We start from the raw sequence: 22,266 nt of genomic DNA on the forward strand, positions 1-22,266 counted from the left end.
TGCATTCAAATAACAAAGACTTGAAAAGGACATTTTATTCTTTGTGACACTTTGGGCGAAGTGTCCTAATATATCCTTTGGTGACCAATACCTTATGAGAAATTTGACAGAAAGTGCTGAAGCTTGTTTCAATGAAAAAAAAACTGAACAGTCCTCTCTATTAGAATATAGACACATGGGTCTTTTCTAATTTGAAATCTTGTGGTTTATTAGAAACCTATAACTAATGATGCCATTGTTTACCTATGGTGATATAAATTATATCAAATTTAAATGAAATGCATTGGATTTGTGGAATCTTTAATCACTGGAAAATGTCTACCTAGCAACATTTGTAACCAGTCAATTAACTGGAATGACAAAGTGCACACATGCCTTGAAAAAAAGTTATTTCTTACATATCCTAAACAAAGCTGTTGAGTGATCTGTGCCCAAGACCACATAAACAAGGTTTCCTCTGTACTGAACTACCCTAAAGCTTTAGTACTTGGGCTATATGATCAACAATGCAGTAAAAAATAATGGTTACTGTAGAAACAAGACCTTGCATGGTAACTTTTTTTTTTTTTTTTTTTTTTTTACGCATTTGCTCAGTTTTGACAAAAGCTACAGTTCAGATTCTTTGTGTCTAAACTACCAAATATCCTTGCACATTGCTAGTCACTGTTTCCATTCTTCCTTTGATTGCACCTAACTATTTTGACTCCTCTTCCTGTAACCAATGATATTCCTAGCATGTGTCTTTCAGTGACTCTTGTGAATATGCAGTCTATTGTGCTGTGTTCATTCTGGAAATCTGGTTATTGGTCAAAATATTTCGACAATCTAGTAGACAGCTTGTAGTGGTAAGAATGGCTGTTGAGCAGGGTGCATCCTCTGGCAGTTCCAAAAAGACTTGCAAAAGTGGACATGTTGTTGGTATGCTGGAAGCCAGCTAAAATAGTGTGTAAAGACGAGTTTCAATCCCTCATGAATCAAAGGAAAAGGTAAATAGTGCAGAAGCAAGATGTGGCATAGGTTTGAGAGCAGAAGGTGGATGGTATGAAAACCATATTTAGCGATATCCTAACACTGGGATGCTACACATTTGACTCCCAGGAAGTGCCATGCTCAAGTTCACTGATATCTATTTTCTTACATGTAAGAGGAAGTGTAGGAATTCTAACGTCAGGAAAAGCTGATGACAAGAAACATTGTAAAATTTGGGTTCAGAAAGAGAAATGATAAGAAAATGTTTAGTCACCAAGCCAAAGTAAAGACTTTACATTGGCAACAGCCCAATTCAGGAAAAGAGATGGACTTGCGTAACTTTAAATGCTTAGCATTGAAATGGGATTATGTGGTCAAGAAATGAGGCACATTGCAGGACATCCTGGTTACAATGCCATTTAATAGCAATGACCAGTGCTTGCTAAGGTGAAGATCAAAATTGACAAATATAGATAAAATTTACTGCACATTTTGATGAATCAGTACATCAGTCTTCAATGTGGTGCAGTTTAAAGAAGAGCTACGCAGCCAGTAGAATGGAAAGCTGCATGTAGCATGTAAGAAGTAAACCTGCAGGAACCAAATGGAAGGCCTCTTGAGCAAACAAGAAAAATACTAGCAGAATGGAAGACTACGAAAAGGAACAGGAAAGATCACCTTTAGTTTTCCACTGCATGGTGAAATGACATTTGAAAAGAGACTTTGAGGACTACAGAAGAGAGGAAAATGGATGCAGGAGAGAGATGTTGCTATATAAATTTGAGACAATCATACTCGAGAATGACCGATAAAGAGTGATGAAGAGGTTTGTGAAACCATTTATCAAATGCTCAATTCACTGTAAGAAGTACCATCCATTTTGGCCAGTGAAATAGAGAATGCTTTCAAGCTGATGAGAGACAAAGCCCCCAAGAAAAGATGGTATAACAATGGAAATATCAAGTGGGAGAGAGCAGCTGTGGAAAACCCTCATTCCATATTACTATTGTAGAGTAGAATACTATCTTGATCTGAGAAACTATTGCCCCATATGCCTCTTGTGTCATCACATTTGAAATAGTAACATCAACTTTTAGAACAAAGATCTATTTGCACCTTCAAACACTTGTGGAATGAAATATACATTCTTGAAAAACAACTTTTGAGTAATGATGTAGGTGTAGTATCCTGATGTAAAGCAATGCCTCAATATATTTACCCATTCTAGTATGGAATACCAAATGAAGAAATGGAGCAGTAAATGGCTTATGTGATATCATTGGCAAAACTAGTTCAGAGGTCTGACTTTATGTAGCTGTAAATGTGCCATAATTAGACTGATCAGAGAATAGGGCACCTTAACCAAAATTGATGTACACAAGAATTTCAAGTTGGAGATCCTGGTTAATAAATGTTCACCAATGACTAAGTAAGACTGAAGGTGATTAATGAAAATGATAGATCAGTAGCTGGCAGCATCGGAGAAATTGCTTTAAGATGGAGGGAAATAGGTGACATTGTCTAAATCTTTGAGAAACGGGTAATAAAATCATAGATGGAAGAGTTAAGCAAAACAGGAGTGCACAGCTTATGGGTAATGCAAGACAACTATTGGGTTGGTGTAATCCTATTGCATACCTGACTACAATTCCAGTGAGATATGTATCTTAACCCATTCATTACCAAACCGCCCGAAAAAAATTTTGGTTAATGTGACCAAGCCGCCCGAATTTACCTATTCATATTTAAATGAGATTATGCTTTGTAAACAGTTCATCGACAGTTTTGTACTAAGATCGACGTGTAATTTTAATTCCCTGAATTTTGGGAGATTTTTTTCGGCATCGATTTTTCTTCAACTTTGAAAATGGATAGGAGTTTCATGTTATAAAGCATTGATTCCGAATTGGAAAATTTGTGAAGCAAATACTGGGTACTGTTGTGGATTTAGTTTTTATACAGGGAAAATAATGTTAGTCAGCGTGGTCTGGAATTTATCACTTCCATACCATAACCAGGGCCGTATATCATTTTTCGACCGATTTCTTTAGTTCAGTGAAACTTACGGTGGATTCCAGTATTTCACTTTATTCCACCTTTATGGTACACCTGTTGTGCATTAAATTCAACTGACGATATAGCGATGTGCACAATTCTTCTTTATCAAAATTTTGTTGCATATGAATATTAGCTGATGATTCATTTTCTATGGTGATGTTTAAACAAAATTTTTATATTTTTACCTGTAATTAAAGTCACTTTGAGACAAAAGTTATGCAATAGAATTGATTAAGAACCCTTTCTTTAATTATGTTCCAAATATCACATTAATATGTTGATAAGTAAAAAAAGTTAGTTATTTAATGAAACAAACCTAGATTCATGATTATTTTAGAATTTAATTGAAACTCATGAGGGGTGTATTTTGGTCAGAAATACAGTAACGAAAGGGTTAAAGATGAGTCAGTTATCCATAAGAGGGACAACTATTTCCACTTCCTGCTTACTAGTAGTGCAATTTTAATTTTTTGGATTACTATGTTCAAGTATGGTTGTGTCCACTTTAATTCATGTAGAAAGGTGTGACATTTCAAACAACTTGATTTTTAAGATCAATCTTTATTTTATTTCTATAGCCAACTCTCAGGTATGGGGAAGGGAGGGGGTTCTATCAATAATATTCTTGGCAATTTATATCTTGTCACTGGCAGTTAACAGTGTCTATTGCTAACACTCATTGGATATGTCTAAATAACTGGAATTTTTGTAGTGCTGATTTCAAGTTCCATGGTCCAACCTATATTATTCCTTCTTATATATCCTGTAGATACACCATCCACAAGATTAATGCATGATAATTTTGTGATGCTTTTTAGTGTTAGCTGCAAAAACAAAAAAAAGACTATTTTCCTAGTCACAGATTAAAACAATAAACAGGATAAGGAAGGAAAAAACATGAGAAGCTGTGTAAGATTTATTGAAACAACCATAAGTTACAAGCATGCAATGTTCATCAAGAGTAGCACTGCACATGAAAATATAGACTCAACCAAAATGGATGTCACTGCAATTAATAAAAAAGCCAATTAAAAGATGATATGAATTAACCCTTTTGTTACAATATTTCTTTTGAAATAAACTGCTTTTGTTTCAGTTAATTTTGAAAATATTGAAGAATTTAATAAAATAACTCATCATTAAGATGGTGTTTGGAACTTAAATAACAGGAAGGTTTTGATTTAGATCACTTTAAAACAAAAGTTTGCATTATAGAACCATAGGCAGTCTCAGGTTGGTTGGTATCAAATGGGTTAAGACTTGTTTGAAAAGTAAATCCCTTTCTTATTGAATATTTTAAGCTGTCATGTTATCCATATTCTTAATTTGACTAAACTGTAAACATTACTGCCTAATACTATATGTAATTTTGACTTTAATTTTTGGTGATTATTCTTAGAAATATAACATATATGCATATAAATTGTCTATCTTATATCCACTTTGGCCAATAAAATAACTAACAGACAGGTTACTTTTATTCAAATGCTAGAGGGTTTGATACTGAGCTGATGTCTCAAGGTTTTGTAATAGCAATGAAAGATGCCAGCTCTGCAACTAGAGTGACAATACCAAAGTGAGATTAAATTACTTTTTAGATTTCACTGCTTATTCAAAAATTTTGTTAAATGGTCAAACTTGGTTACTGGAAAGAGAACAAGACTATGTAGGAAAAGTTCTTTCAGTCACTGAATTAAAAGCTGGCAGGATGTTATTTACAATATAGATTAACAGTTCTCCATGTTATTAGGTCATCTTAATTTATCATAAATATATGCAAATAAATTTGCTAAAATGTAGTGAAAATATAGAATAAAAAGTTATTAGGAAAAATAAGTTATTTTCTGTTAACAAAAACTAAACGAAACAAAGCAGTTTAAAAAATCAGCTCTTTCCCTGTTAAATAAAATGTAATGTAAGCACGATTAAAAAACTAAATTGACATCCTTGGACTAGAGAGCCTTTATTTTATGCTCTGTTGTACACAGATGGCTATTCTATGGTGAGTTTTTTGATGCATTGGTAGTTACTTGCTTTCTAATAGCAAGATAACATACCAGCTATGAGTTATACAAGGCAAGCACACTTAGGTGACTTTTTCAATGTCCTTAGATAATAAAAAAGTACAAAGAATTCAGGAAACATATAAATGATAAAGAACTGTTGTGGATAAATAATTTTTTTTCTTCCTATATAAATCTGTATATTTTGGTTGACAGGCACAGTCCTAACTTGTTCACTTAAAATATTTTGAATGTCTTTACTGGAAAAAGATGAATAGATATAGTTGTACAAAAAATATTAGTCAGACTGATGTAGTTGAGAGGAGAAGTAAGCATAAATTGCACGAAAATGATAGGGAAAATCTAAAACCATACAAAATGTATGACATTAGAGAATAATATACAGAATGTGCCAGTCTGGCAGGTTGGAAATCCCGACAAGGCAATGCAACATGAACATATAGAAATAGCAAATGAAAAGGCCCTGAAGAAAAAGGGAGTGAGAAAAAAAATTAATGTTTTCTTTTTTTCAGAAATATAGCAACATAAAATATCGAAGATAATCTTGTAAGAAGTGAGACAACAGCAGTTAACTTATTTTAACTGTAATAAATAAATAGAATTGTTTATGCATTTCACTAATCATTACAATCAAAACTACCTTCAATTTCCCAAAATAAATTTAGGTGGGTGTTCTAACTGGAAGAAAGAATTTTCTGCTGTTTTTGATTACATAGTATACATATATGTTAAAAGAAGGGAATAAACAATTCCAAATGTTAGCAAATTTGCTTCTGTTTATAACATCAGCAACTTTGCAGCACCTCATCCATTGAAATGCAGAGTCAATTTTAAACAAAATCCACAAATTGAAATCTAGAGTAGTGTACATTGATCAGATAAAGTCATCATCTGTGTTTATATCAACATTATATTCAATTAAAAAAAATGTAATATAGATAATAAAACAAAAGATGATGATACTGGTCTGCACAATGCATATCACTTAAGCAATAACTCATTTCAAAAATACAGGCATATAAAGTGAACTCTGCTATACAGTTATGGTAGAGATAGAAAAAAAATATTGCATGCTTGTTGTTCTTACTATTATCATTATTATCACCATTGTGTTTTTAAATAATCAAATTTAGTAGATTGTTCTAAACAAATCTCCCACTTCAATTGCATATCAGGATATGAATGCCAAAATAGAAATTTGTTGCTAAATAGGCTGTAAATGTTGAGTCTGGCCAGAGAGGAGAATAGCATAAGATAGAAATCAGCAAAAATGACGACAAAGACAAAAGGAAAAGAGGTGACGCAGTTCAAACAGTTGCAGTACTAAAACAGGAGGCATTCTGAAGCTGCTGACAACAATGCACACAGCCTTTTCTCCTTGCTGTCAAGTGGGTGATGCAGGCCAAACACAATTGCCCTACGTAGGGCACAGAACTGAAAATAGAATGAATTTTAGGTTAGAAATTTTAAAAATTTACAAAAAGGTAGCTAAATAATATTTTATTAAAATGCCTAAATTTGTAAATGAATCAGTCCAAATAAAACTAAAATGCTTAGATCTGCCAGTAATTAAATATTGCAAATAAAATAAATACAGTCTAATTTTGAACATTTAAACAAAGTATTTTGGAGCAAATATTTTTTGACTGAATGCTATTTTATCATGAAGTATAAAGTTGCTGCTTCCCAGAAATGAATAACATAAAATTATTAAGAGTATGAGGAATTACAAATTCACTTATTTGTAAGGTATTGTTAAGAATTTTGATTTACAACTACGTGAGTTCAATCCCACTATGCAGCACCTGTCTTCTGTTATATCTCTGGGCTGATCAAAGCTTTCTGAGTGGATTTGGTTGGCAGTGCACACTAACTGTAATCAAGTGTCATCATCATCATAAAAGTGATGTCATTTGTTTGTAACCTTGTGTAAGTAAGTCTGGTGACTATGCTGTTCATATTTGAAGGACAAGGGGAAATATTACTGTACTTGGAAATAAATTAGGTTTGGTAATGGGAAAAACATCCAGAAGTTGAACATTTGGCTCAATGTATTTCCTCTGACTCAAGCAAACAGAGAAGTGACGCTAAAATGATGATAATGAATGTGTATCATTTAACCTAATGAATAGAAGCAAGTGAAATTAAGTTAACAATGAAGATTTTTAAGGTAAGGTCCAAAGTCTGAGCAAAGGGGTGACGATGTTAATCTATTGGAAAGTTTGAGCAGTTCAGTTACTGAGAGAAGGCGTGTTGAAGCCACAACTGCATAGAAACTCAACAATGCAGAGTACTTAGGCTGGATGGAACGACAGGTTCAGCAACACCTAAAGAATCTATAACACTTCACTTGTTGCTTTAACTCACCAACCACTTCACTGGAAACCTTTTTGTTCTTGGTGTGGTAACCTCAGTCCAACATACACAAGGAAAAGTAACTCATTTTATTCTTGGAACCCTTTACTTCACAGGTAATGAAATTATACCTTAACTTCCATTCTCAAACTTACCAAGAGTACTCTTCTTATCTGTTTATTTATCATCATTTTAATGTCCACTTTTCCATGCCCTTCCTGTTGTCAAACCTCACATGTTTTCTAAGTGAAGTAATAATCCCATAATCTATTGAACTAATGAACAGTCTGAACAAAGTTCACACATGTCAAAACATGTAAAGAAGCCCATGTGCTTCCATGGTTAACTGCAAGCATACATCATCTGCATTTGACAATGAACACACATAAGACAAGGAGAAAATACAAAATCATTCATACAAACACATTCACACACATACAACAGGCTTCAGTTTCTGTCAACCATTTTCACTCACAAGATATTGGTTGGCCAATGGCTCTGGTATAGAATATTAGCTAACAACTTTCATGCTGTGGAACCAAACTCCTAACTGTGAGATCCTGAAGCAAACTTCTTAACCACACTTCTTAACTGGTTTCTATTGATATTTTATCTAACCTGATTCCTGGTAATATTTTCTTCTGTTAATGTTTCAGGCTGTAGTGTCATCAATGCACCATTAAAACATGTTTTGCTTTCCTAATTTCATATTTATTATTTTTTTCCACTTGTGTTTGTTTTTCTTTTTGCTAGCATTAGCAAAGGAAAATGATGTAATGTTTATTAAATAATTTGTGTAATTTAATTGTACAGAATTACATAGGAAGTTGAGCAGATAAATGTTGCATGAGTAGTGAGAGGCCTAGTGATATCCAGACTAATTTAAATCATTCCAATGAATGACTGATGTGTAAAATAGATGGTTTTGATGCTGAAATGAATATTTCAATTGTATCCAATTCCTCTGCCACTACAGATAAAAATCGCATGCCGCAGAAGTGTCATTTTCTGATTCTACCTGTCATTCAAATGTGCTGGCAGTGACAACACATACCACGTCTCACACAGGCCTGAACACTGCTGCTACACCAAACCCCTCTGTAGAAGCTACATCAACACTTCACATCCATTTTACTTTATCAGTTTGAGATGGTTAATACATCCAATCACTAGAAGGAATGACCAAGACTCATGACAAATTGCTGTGCTTGAAGAGACACGTCAAGCTAAGTAAAATTGTGGCTGTCCTTGCACATCCTCTGCATCCCTCTTCAGCTGAGTGATCTTAACTCTGTGGGCTCATGGCTACTGGTACAACGTAAAAAGCATCTGTGCCAGTGCTGCATAAATTCACCCAGTTCACACTCTGTTAAGTGGTTGGCATTAGGAAGGGCCTCGTCCAGCTGTAGAAACACTGCCAAAATAGACATGGAACCTAGGCAGCTCTCCAGTTAGCCAGCTCCTGTCAAACTGTCTAAACAATGCAGCAGGGAAAATGGATGTTAAATGATGATGATCTGAAGAAAATTGAAAACATTGCCACTTAAGTTACAAAACCAACAAAACTTAGAAAGGTTTTATCCTAGTGATATTAGTTTTGCCAATTACTCTGAAGGTCCTAAAATGTACTATATTTCAAAAGACTGAGGTACTATTAAGATATGATTTTTCTGTTACATAGAAGACATAGAGACTTTGTTGGACCAATTATACTGTTCTATTTATGCAGAGCAGTATTTATCATGATCTAGGTTGACTAATATGTCACAAATATGACATTTAGAAGAGCAAAAATGTATATTTTACATATTAGAGATACTCAATGACAATTTCTTATGCTTAAAAATCAGTAGTACTACAGTGGATTAAACTACAGATGAGTTCAAAGATATTACTGGTTTCAAACTTTGGCACAAGGCCAGCAGGTTTGGGGGTGGGGTTGAGCCAATTAAATTGACCCCCAGTGCTCAACTGGTACTTAATATCAGGCATGAGCAGTAAATGTAAAAGGTTGACAGTAATTGGTCATGAGGCATAGACAGGGCTGTATGCAAATGGCTGATACATTCTGGGTGAGATTATAGAGTTTCGGGTGGAAAGTATTTCTGATAGAGACTGGCCATACATTAAAATTACATGAAATAGACAATAAATGTATGAATAGATTCAACATAATAATGTAATGTAAATAAGAGGAAAGTGTGACTATGTTAGTCATGTTATTCTGTATCTATATTGTATATATGCACATTGGCATGTATGTATGTTTGTGTCTACAAAACAGTATACCTACAGATGTGTTTGTATATATAATATAATTATATAGTATTATTTAAATCTAAATTGCATAACATATAACCAGTATTTAGAACCCCAAATACATCCTTATGTATCAAAAGAGAAAACTATAGAGAGTAGTCATATCATAGTTCAAATTTCTTTTCAATGGTCTCAGCAACTTGAAAGATCACAAAGTACATAAACAAAATGAAACTGGAGAGTTTGCTCATAAATTATTTAGTTACATCATCTTACATGTATGTTAGTATCAATAATATCCATTATACTGGGAAAACTAATAAACAGGCTGTCATAAAATATTCAGATATTGCATAACAAACATAAATAACCTTTAGGATTTATAAAGGACATTGGGCAGTGTTACTGTATCAAAGACCATAACTGCTGTGTTAAAATAGATAAAAAAAATTTCAATTCTAAGTGAAAAGACTAGTGAAGTTTCTTTATAATAGTAGAGAAGGGAATACATTTTACCTCCAGTGTGCCAGTGTTAATGGGCATCAATAAATGCTGGTATCAAATTTCAAAGCTCCCAACAGGACAATAATACATTTTATATATATTTGACAGCTAACCAATAATTACCATCACGAATACTTGGGTGTGTGTTTGTATTTGTAGACACATACACGTATACATATATGTACACATATTTACATATACATAAGCACACACATGTATATACATATAGACATACATACACATATGCACAGACACGCACACACACACACATTCACAAGTTTAGTAGGACAAACAAGAACAATAGATCTCAAAAGAAGAATCTTTATCTTTCATCCTTTACTTGTTTCAGTCACTGGATTGCATGTCATGCTGGGGCACCACCTTGAAGGGTTTAGCTGAACAAAACAACCCCAGTATTTATTTATTTTTTTAAAACCTGGTACTTATTCTTTTGGTCTCTTTTTCCAAACTGCTAAGTTACAGGGATGTAAAGAAACCAACACTGGTTGTCAAGTGGTGGTAGAGATAAACACATACATACATAGATATACATAATGAGCATCTTTCAATTTCAGTCAACTAAATCCACTGACAAGGCTTTGATCAGCACAGGGCTAAGTAGAAGACACTTGTTCAAGGTGCCATGCAATAGTGCATGACATCAGATTCATCATATGGAATGGATTATAACTCTTTCTGGCGCATTCAATTAAAAGTGAAATTAGAAAGCTGTATGAAAAATGCTTGTATTTTAAATAATCTACCTGTAAACTAAACAGTTACAAAAGTAAACAAATAAATAAATAAATAAAGATTACATATTTTCCTACGAATACACACGTTCTTCACATGACCTCCCGATTTAATTTTTAATCAAGTGTTCACGAAAAAATGATAATACTCTATATAAAGCAACAAACTCCCTGATTTGAAGACACTTTGATAAGTGGCCCTTGAGTCACTTTTGTTACTTTCTGCCAATTAAAAAAATAGAGTACATGTTTACATTTATATACACTTACATATACTATGCACACACAGAGCTGCATATACATTCATGAACACACACATGCTTGTACAGATGTACTCAAATATATGCAAGCACACATGTATATACATATACCTATGTAGAAATGTATATAAACACACACACACACACACACACACACTCATACATATACAAATGTACAACTATATGTATAATTGTTTATATACTCATATACATTGATAACTATGTGGGTCCTTATATTTATGCTCATACAAATGTGTACATCATTGTCATTTTAATGTCCGCTTTCTACACTCGCAAGGGCTGAAGTAGATTTTCTACAGTTCGATGACCTTCCTGCTGCCAACGGTCATCTGTTTCTAAGAAGGGTAATTCCCTGTAGTTGGACATGTTTTCACAGATGAGCGAAAACAAAGGACATTACCTGTTTACAACTATCACACAATATCAAGACAAGGAGGTACAAATCCTCACCCACCCACTTACACACACATATATCATCATCATCATCGTTTAACATCCGCTTTCCATGCTAGCATGGGTTGGACGATTTGACTGAGGACTGGTGAACCAGATGGGTGCACCAGGCTCCAATCTGATCTAGCAGAGTGTCTACAGCTGGATGCCCTTCCTAAAGCCAACCACTCCGAGAGTGTAGTGGGTGCTTTTACATGCCACTGGCATGAGGGCCAGTCAGGCGGTACTGGCAATGGCCACGCTCCAATAGTGTTTTTTATGAGCCACCTGCACAGGAGCCAGTCCAGCGGCACTGGCAACGGCCTCGCTCAAATGTTTTTCACATGCCAGTAAGGCGATGCTGGTAACAATCATGCTCAGATGGTGCTTTTTATGTGCCACCGGCACAGAAGCCCATTTGCTGCTCTGGCAACGATCATGCCTGGATGGTGCTCTTAGTACTCCACTAGCACGGATGCCAGTCATCGAATTTGATTTCAATTTCACTTGCCTCAACAGGTCTTCGCAAGCAGAGTTTAGTGTCCAATGAAGGAAAGGTACGCATAAGTGGGCTGGTTACACCACTGGCATAGGTCTCACTCCTGGGTTATGGTCTCACTTGGCTTGCTGGGTCTTCTTATGCACTGCATATTTCCAAAGGTCTCAGTCACTAGTCATTGCCTTGGTGTGGCCTAATGTTTGAAGGTCATGCTTCACCACCTCATCCCAGCTCTTCCTGGGTCTACCTCTTCCACAGGTCCCCTCAAATACTAGGGCGTGGCACTTTTTCACAGTTATCCTCATCCATTCTTGGCACATGACCATACCAGCGCAGTCGTCTCTCTTGCACACCACATCTGATGCTTCTTAGGTTCAACTTTTCTGTCAAGGTACTTACACTCTGTCGAGTATGCACACTAACATTACAATCCAGCGGAGCATACTGGCTTCATTCCTTGTGAGCTTACGCATGTCCTCAGCAGTCACGGCCCATGTTTCACTGCCATGTAGCATGGCTGTTTGTACACATGCATCATACAATCTACCTTTTACTCTGAGCGAGAGACCCTTTGTCACCAGCAGAGGTAAGAGCTCTCTGAACTTTGCGTAGGCTATGCTTATTCTAGCAGCTAAACTTTCAGAGCACCCTCCCCTACTACTGACTTGGTTACCTAGGTAATGGAAGCTATCAACTACTTCTAGTTTTTCTCCCTGGAATGTGGCAGAAGTTGGTCTCTGCACATTTTCAGTGTTTATTGCTCCTGAGCATCTGCCACATACAAAACTATCTTCCCAGTTGGCCTTCCTTTGATATTGCTGCACCTCTTATGTGACCATAGCTTACACTGGGTACAACACAAAAGGCTTCTTTCAGTTTTTTTCAGGCTTTGATTGGTCTAAGGCTACAGCAGAAGACACTTTCCCAAAGTGCTACTGGGGAACTGAACTGAAACCATGTGGTTAGAAGTGAACTTTTCAACTACACAGCCATTACTACTCTTTATGCACTATAGCTATATAGTGGCTATGTAGAAAAAACAAACTTAACATTAACAACAATTAGAAGAAAATAATTAGAACAACAATAATTTTAGTAGAATAGCATGAGCTTCTTTTTAGGTGGATGACTAGGGTGTTAATATTTGACTATAATTTTCTATTATGGTAACTAGAAGTAGATGCATGGTTTGCGATTTACCTTACTTTTTTTATTTAGTAGATGTGTTTTTGGGAAATTTCAAAATTTCTGAAAACTTTATGTATGCATGAAATTATACTTTTGCTTTTGTGATTTAGTAATTTATTACCATCTACAAGTATTTTAACCCTTTTGTTACTGTATTTATTTTGAGATGCTCTGTGTTTCTTTCAGTTACTTTAAATATGATAAAGAATTTAGTAAAATAACTTAGTTATCATTAAGCTGGTGTTAGGAACATAGATTGTGACTAAGGTTTGGTGGAAGATTTTAATTCAAAACTTATGGAAACAAGACATTTGTTCTCAGAGCCAGAGCCGGTTTCAGCCGGGTTGGTATTGAAAGGGTTAAGAGATTCAATTGTGCAAAACCTACACCCGTATTTTGTTACCTGTACATGTTGGCACTGGAGCTATAATACTCATTGCAATACAAAAACAATACCCCTAGATTTTAAACTCCATATATATTCTGTTTGTGATGTTGGATGGCTTAATCTTTTGTTAGCAAATGTATTATAACAGCACTGAATCCTTTCGTTACCAACCCAGCTGAAACCGGCTCTGGCTCTGAGTACAAATGTCTTGCTTTCATAAGTTTTGAATTAAAATCTTCCACCAAACCTTAGTCACAATCTATGTTCCTAACACCAGCTTAATGATAACTAAGTTATTTTATTAAATTCTTTGTTATATTTAAAATTAATTGAAAGAAACACAGAGCATCTCAAAATAAATACAGCAATGAAAGGGTTAATGGGGTTCAAAGTGGAGCTGATATATCTACTGCTAGCTTGGGTAATGATATTGCAATTGTAGATTATGTTACTTATAAAGATACTTACCTTCAAGAAGATATTGAATGGCTACTCTATAGTTACAGGTAAGTGATTACTTTTAGGAAGTCCAAGAGAACCTATTAAACTTGTATTTTCTTGCTGCTTTTTAGGCTATTTTCTTCTTACTTCATTGCTTTTAGCAGAAACCACTGGAGTTTGGCATAATCTTTTAGCTTGCCAGCTCCAATCAAATCATCAAAACCATGCCAACATAGAAAATGGATGTTAAATGATAATAATGATGATAAATACTATTATGCACATAGTATTATATTTGTCATTGCTATTAAAAGTAGGAAATCCCGTGACATGTAGGAGTTCTGTCTAAGTATTCTAAATGTTTGGGTTTATATAAGTTTATATCATTCTAGCCCTTGTTTTTTGAATGGTTAGCATGACTTAGTCTCAAGTTACTATATGTTGAGGATTTCTGGGGTTATGTCATCATTTCAACTTTTATTCCTGGAGTCACTTGTCATAGATTGAGCAGTAGTTAACCCTTTCATTACTGTATTTATTTTGAGATGCTCTCTGTTTCTTTCAATTACTTTAAATATAACAAAGAATTCAGTAAAATAACTTAGTTATGATTCAGCTAGTGTTGGGAATATAAATTGTGACTAAGGTTTGGTGGAAGACTTTAATTCAAAACTTATGAAAGCAAGACATTTTTACTCAGAGCCAGAGCTGGTTTCAGCCAGGTTGGTAACAAAAGGGTTAATGAAATGCATTTTAGATGACATTACAATATAACTTATGAACAAGCTTTCTAGATATGTTCATCTGCCTGTATCATACTAACCTTTCAAGATGTAGTCAGTCAACAATGTTGGTACTTGGCTACTGTCTTCATTGATTGCCTGCAAAACTAAAAATAGATGCAAGAAACAAGTTATTAAATAATTAAATATCAAAGAAAAAACAATCCACACACATATTTTTATTGCCAACACTTATTTTTCAAGGCAAGTCTGTCAATACTTTTATTTAGATAAAATAAAACTTGTAGGTCATGATATAGTATTATAATCAATTGAAACACATATACACCATTATATTCACTTTTATTTTGTTATGATATTATCATCTAGTATAATGCTTCTTCAGTTTTGTTCCTGACTTCAGCATCATGGCTTGGCAACGTCTCTGGTCCAGGGAGGTCAGTAGTAGCTGAAGGGAGAGATGAATCTATGTCTATATGTGTGCTTGTGTCTTCTATGGTGAACTGTAAGGTCATTGCAAGAAGGTTTCCATTTGGGGTGGGTTTGACATCATGGTTTGCTGTTGTATGTTGTAGATTCTGTTGTTGCTACTACTTCTGTAGTTGTTCAGATTTTGTTGTTACTGTGGTTGTCTATTTTGTTTTAGCTGCTGATGTTGCAGCTGTGTTTGTTTTTGCTGGTGCATGCTTTGTTATAGTTGTTATGGAGGTGCAAGCTTTCTTTTTGCTTCTTTTTGTTGTGAGCAGAGAACCTTCAATTGGTTGGTACTATCACATAAGGATCACCCCACTCTCCTCTCTTCCACAATAATATTTAGTTTTTGTCCAATGAGAAATTGTATATATGTAATTTTGTCTAGATTTTCTAGTTTGACTTGCATGATAACTTTCAACCCAATTCCAGACTAGTTTTTCTGTCACTGTTTCTTAACTTCTAGAAGAGAAATGGCTCTCTCTAGAATAATACACACCACTTCTCACTAGACATCTAATTCCAGTGGCATGTCTGAAATTTTAATCTTCACTACATGCTTGACCAAATATGGCAGAATGACAAGATCCTCACTCTAATGCATAGGACAATAGAGTGCCTTTGCGCATGTACACCAGAGAGGAATCTAACCTTGATACTATCATTGTTTGGGTTGAGTGATGAAGTTGATATCACTAGAAATTCCTATCAAGCACTTTTCTACTTGTGCATAGGTGGCTATTTCCTCTCAACAGTTTAGCCAATATACACCAATATACTATTTTCTGGGCTATTTCTTTTCCAAATGGTCTCTTGGTACTAGCCAAGAAGCTGTTTAGTTTTCAAAGTCAACAAATTCCTGCATGCAATTCAATTATCTTTTCCTGCAAAAGTATATACTCAATATTTTGGGCAACTCCTGCAAAGGAGCTGGCCTTCTTTCTGCTAATGTTGCTGTTGCTGGTGGTGCTCCCAACTGCTTCAGAGAATGAGGTACTGGTGGTGGAAGAGGTATCAACTGTATTAGTGTTGGTGTGATTTGTAGTATTTGTGACCATCAATCCAAAATGTGCTCTCATCATATCAGCTGTTAGTAGTAGTAGTGTTTCCAGAAACCACAGTCAATCTGGTAGCAGCTATATTGGTGGTGGTAGAAGAGATGGTACAGTTATCACTTGTAGTGAAGGCAACATTGTGGTTGATGTTAAAGTACTTTATCTTCCTGTAGGACTATCAAGCTTGGAAAATTCTTACTTTTGCTGTTGTGGTTTTTGTTCTTGTTTTTCTATCCATGTTTTTGTTACCATGACAATGATATCACCATCAGTTTCAATTATAACATTATGAATGTAACAACTTGCAAATGAGAATCCCCCTCTCACTTTCTTTGTTATGCTCTTTTTACTTTCTCACTCTTATTTTACTGGTTTAAACATTAATACAGAATCATTGAGCATCATTTTTTTAAAGAGAAAATGAAAATTCTGTAGATTTGAAACAACTGAAAACATTCAGTATCCCTATTGGAGTGTCATTATGTAAAAAAAGAACAACACACAACTGAGCAGGTGCCTTCTCACATAATCATCATGTTTTAATGTTCACATTTCCATGCTTGCATGGGTCAGACAGAATTTGCCAAGGCATTTTTGAAGGCCTGATTCCCTTTCTGTCATCAACTCCCACCTATTTTCAAGCAAGGTAATATTTCCCCATGGCCCGATATGTTTTTCATACAAGACTAAAAACACACAATATAGCTTGTATAACTATGATGCTCATTTACAATCACCATGTGATGTCAAGGGTACATATATACATATACCTCTCTCTCTCTCTCTCTCTATATATATATATATATATATATATATAAATAATCATCATCATTTAATGTCCTTTGCCCATGCTGGCATGGGTTGGACAGTTTGATCAGGGCTGGTAAGCTGGAAGGCGGCACCAGACTCCAGTCAGATTTGGCATGGTTTTCTATGGCTGGATACCCTTCCTAATGCCAACCACTCTGAGAGTGTAATGGGTGATGAAGTAGCATAGCATACACACACACACACACATATATATATATACACACACATACACACACACATATATATATACACACACATACATATAGATATACATACATACATACACACACACATACATACATATAAATATGCACACAAGTTTCTTTTAGTTTGTGTCCACCAAATCCATTCACAAGGTTCTATTTGGCCTGTGGCTATAGAAGAAGACACTTGCCCAAGGTGCTGAGCAGTGGGACTGAACCCCAAACCATATGGTTGGAAAGCAAGCTACTTAACCACACAGCCTACTGTACAAAAACATATCAAGCAAACAACCACCAAGGAAGGTAGAAAAAGAAATTTTGGCGAAAAGTTAGTGCCCAAAATCAACATGGCTTCTTATTCCATAATAGACACCACCACCACCATCACTGAAAACAACAACGCTATTTGTAAAACTCATCTAAATTGTCATAAAAATGTAATCTGAGCAAATTTTTCACTTTTTGTTAAGATGAAAAGGCAAACAGGTGGAATGAGAAGTTGAAAGTATTATTAATCCTTTAGGGTTGATAGCCTGTCAAATAAATTGCGATCAATTTTACAACAGTTACACACCAATTTTTGAAACAGAGTCATTCCAATAACAGTAAACATTTCCTCAATGGTTTTCTAAATACGTACAATATGTATTTGCTTTAAGTATCCTGGGCCAATTTTAAATAAACAAGCTCTGTAACATGAAAAAAGTGAGTTGATGCTATTAGTTTTAGATATAGAAATCGATCAAATGGAAATTGCAGCTGAGTTACCAGTGCCGGTGGCACGTAAGAGAACCATCTGAACGTGGCCGTTGCCAGCGCTGCCCCGACTGGCCTCGTGCCGGTGGCACGTAAAAAGCACCATCCGTTCGTGGCCGTTGCCAGCGCCGCCCCCTCGTGCCGGTGGCACGTAAAAAGTACCATCCGTTTGTGGCCGCTGCCAGCCTGGCCTGGCCACCGTGCCGGTGGCACATAAAAAGTACCATCTGATCGTGGCCGTTTGCCAGACTCGTCTGGCACCTGTGCCGGTGGCACGTAAAAAGCACCCACTACACTCGGTTGGCGTTAGGAAGGGCATCCAGCCGTAGAAACATTGCCAGATCAAACTGGGCCTGGTGCAGCCTTCTGGCTTGCCAGACCCCAGTTGAACTGTCCAACCCATGCTAGCATGGAAAGCGGACACTATACGATGATGATGATGATGATGATATTCTTCAACTTGCTTCAGTCATAGGACTTTGGCTATGCTTGGACACCACTTGGAAGGGTTTAGTTGATCAAATCAACCCCAGTGCATTTTTTCAAAGGGGTTAATACTTTGTCTCTTGTTGAACTGTGAAGTTATGAGGATGTAAACAAATTAACACCAGTTGTCAATTGGTGGTGGTGGCAGGACAGACATAAAGACATGCACAACAGGCTTCGACACAATTTCTATCAACCAAATTCACACAGTTCGAGGTCATTAACTGTATCAATTGACCAACAGCTGTAAAGTATACAATGTAAACTAGCATTACATTCTTCTATTTGAAGTCTTACATGTTAGAGTTTGTTCAACTATATCCCAGGCTCTGTTTCTAAACATAGCCATTTCTTTGTTGTGGTCATCTTACTTTAACAAATAAGTCTTTGAAAATGATTTTCTAGAAATCAGGAAAAAAAAGATTGGTTTTATTATGTTTTATAGTACTGATATAGCTATATCCCAATTAGATAAATTATGTTAAGTAGAATTTGAAAACATTACTTTCAATTCTTCAAGCAGAATTTGATACTTCAACATGTGTGGTACTGACAATTATTGCAAGTTTTGGGCATTTCTTGTGATTAAGAAAAAAGCTCCAAAGAAAAGAAATGCAGGAATAAAAACCAATAACTTACTTTTAATATAAATTTGGAGCTGTTCAGAGGCCGGTGGTCCAAGGAAGGGGTGATAAGGAATAACTGTAGTTAGATACTGTAAAAAGAATAATCATTTTATTTAATAAGAGTTTTGTAACTGTGTAAGAAAGAATTGAATGATCTTGACAATTTGGAAAATATTTCCCTATTATCAATTTTAAAAAATTTAAAATTTTCAAATGATTTGGCTTGGAGAAAGGGTCAGTGTTCATGGCCTTCAGAGGTCTGCAGGAAGGGTCTATGCCCATAACCTTCAGAGCCCTCCTGGAACTGGTAAGATCAATGGTTACAAGAAAAACATGTGCAGAAAACAATTTCCAGAGGGCCAAAATTCTCCAAAGGAAAGACCGAGTATAGTGGTTGGTGCAGGGTGTGGGAGGGTTGACAATATGGAGAAGAGGTGACACAAAACCAGCTACATGGAGTAAAAGCCATTGTAGTGATAGAAAAAGATAGAGAGAAGGGACATGTCTATGGACCAGAGGTAGAAGTATGATGGCTGATAACATTATAATAATTAAGTGGTTTTTCTTTGGATGTAATCTAGGGTGTTTGTGTGTGTGTAGCAGAAACTGAGTCTCAGATGTGAAGTTTCACCTGAGCTTTGTAGAAAGTATTTTCTGGCTTTGAAGAGGAGGCCTTGTTTTTACGATGCAGTTTTTACTATGCAGAGGATGAATGTTCACTGGGTGAGATCCTCAATGGTGGTGAGACCTAGCATTTGTAGTGGTTTACATCTGGGGGATTAGAGTATGATAATGCTTTTGTGATATGATAGTGAAACGTGTCTCTGAGTTGTAAAAGGAGATAAAATTGGTACGAGTCTACTGGAGATGTTTTTGAAGGTGTTTCTTCATGGAGTCAGTGCAGAATGTTAGGAAAGAATGAAGGAAAGCATCATATGTGCAAGAGTGGCTATTGCTCAATGAATTATGACATAATTTATCTATGCAATTTATCATTTTGTAAAAAAAAAAAATCAAAAATTCATTCCAATATAAACAAGATTATCCCCTTGGATCAGGTTTCAGAAAAAAAGAAAAATAAAGGAAAAGGAAACATTTACATGTTTACCTTATATTATACTGAAAGGTTAAAGTAAAACATCTATGACAACTTTTATATTGAGCATCATGACAAAGATAAAAAATATCAAATATATAATTTGATGCACTCTTTATAGAAAAATCCCATAAAAAAATGTTTTATTGGATTTATGATAACTAAATTTATAAGATACTAAGTAATTAAAATTTATATTAAATAAAGTTTAAGGAATAAAACAAATATTATCATTGCAAACATTTAATTTATCTAAATATTTCTGGAGGGGAAGAATTAGATTTTTCTGTTCATACAAGCAGACAGAGTTCTAAACAATCTCTCTGGAGGAGATTTATTTATAGAAATTCAGTCCCACTTTGATTAGTAGAGTTTAAGGAAGGGCCTATAAATGAGATTGGCGGTTGATATAGAATTTGGAGAATGGAGATGAGTACATTATAAAACGCATAAGGAAAAAAGAGTGGTAGAACTTAGAACAATCATGTTTAGGATTGGGTTTAAAGAGCCAGCAAGGAACAGAGAGAAAGTTTTAGCAAGTAGAAGTATAATACCCATGTAAGTCAGTTATAACAGGAGCAGAGAATATATGGCAATTGGCAGGGAATTTTAGAGAGTTTATCAATCAAAAAGATGGATTTTCATTAGCTGTGTATAATGAATAAAGGATGATAGCAGTACATTATATTGGAACAGTTTTATAACTTGTAGAGCCAGGAGATAATGTAATTCTTTACTTCAAAAGTTTCTGTTAAAAAGGCTAAAGCTATATTAAAAATATAAAGGCTTTTCAGTGTGTTACATTACCTACACTGAAACACAATTCTTCCCAATAGAAGCCTAAAACAATATTCTACAAAGGTGACAAAATAACCTAATCACAACCAATAGTGACAAAACACATGCATTATATATTTTATTGTAAAGAAGCTGCAAATGGTGTATTATTTTATTCATAGAAAATACACAGCTCAAAGCAAGACACTCACTGCAATTTATAAGTAACCTTTCATGGTGACCAAATTTCATCAAGGCCCATGATACTTTTGTTACTCAAGTGGATACATGTAGATCTGATGTCTCTTATGTATATGTTTGAAGATGGTGAGACAGCTCGAGTAAACAATGATAAGAGAGAGAGAGGGGTGAAGTGTTGGAAAGTGGTCCAGATAAGTCCTATGATGTCCCTAGTTACCCTGGAAGCAATGTATGGAACATTAAAACAAATTTCATTTATACTTACTGTTCCAGCACCTTCTGCCAATGCATTATTAACTTTTACTCTTTTCTTCTTTTTGTCAACATTGTTTTCACGTCTTTTTTTCTGAAGAGTCAGCAGTAGAGAGATGAACTGATTCTTGAGTTCCTTGTCATATTCAAGCTCATCACGTAAGGCTAGTTCAGTGACTAGAGTTTCTGATAGCTCTTTTATGGTCAGCTCAAATTGGGCAAGTAACTCATTCAGAGCTGCCGTTGACATGCTTTTCATCTCTGAAAATATACAAGAATATTTTTCTTTTGGTCACATGAATTCATATTTAATTTATTGTTTTATATAATTTTCTTCTTTTTGTATATTATTTAAGATTCTCTATTTCTGACAAAGCAATTATATAATAACTATTTTTTAATCTTTTACCTTTTACTTGTACTGTGGCAATGCTGGGGCACCACCTTAAAGAATTTTTTAGTCAAATAATTCAACCCCAGTATTTATTGTTTTTTAAAGCCTAGTACTTATTCTATTGGTTTCTTTTGCTGAACTCTTAAGTTACAGGAATGTAAACACATCAACACCAGTTGTAAAGTGGTGTTGGAGAACAAACACAAATACAAAGGCATACACAACAAGCTTCCTTCAGTTTCCATT

General features: G+C 35.1%; 1 protein-coding gene across 1 annotated transcript in view; it reads right to left on the reverse strand.

Moving 5' to 3' along the window:
* Positions 1–3,908: 3,908 nt before the first annotated feature.
* Positions 3,909–22,266, reverse strand: part of LOC115212803 (fasciculation and elongation protein zeta-2) — a 53,619-nt gene continuing 35,261 nt past the window's right edge. Inside the window, exons 3-6 of the mRNA XM_036503528.1 lie at positions 21,640–21,911; positions 19,314–19,389; positions 14,974–15,039; positions 3,909–6,485 (exon numbers count right to left, since the gene is read on the reverse strand). Of these exons, the coding sequence (XP_036359421.1) occupies positions 6,469–6,485; positions 14,974–15,039; positions 19,314–19,389; positions 21,640–21,911 (431 nt within the window). The 3' untranslated portion in view covers positions 3,909–6,468. The remainder of the gene's footprint in view (positions 6,486–14,973; positions 15,040–19,313; positions 19,390–21,639; positions 21,912–22,266) is intronic.

This window comes from Octopus sinensis, linkage group LG6 (genome assembly GCF_006345805.1).
Source record: "Octopus sinensis linkage group LG6, ASM634580v1, whole genome shotgun sequence".
Taxonomy (NCBI): domain Eukaryota; kingdom Metazoa; phylum Mollusca; class Cephalopoda; order Octopoda; family Octopodidae; genus Octopus; species Octopus sinensis.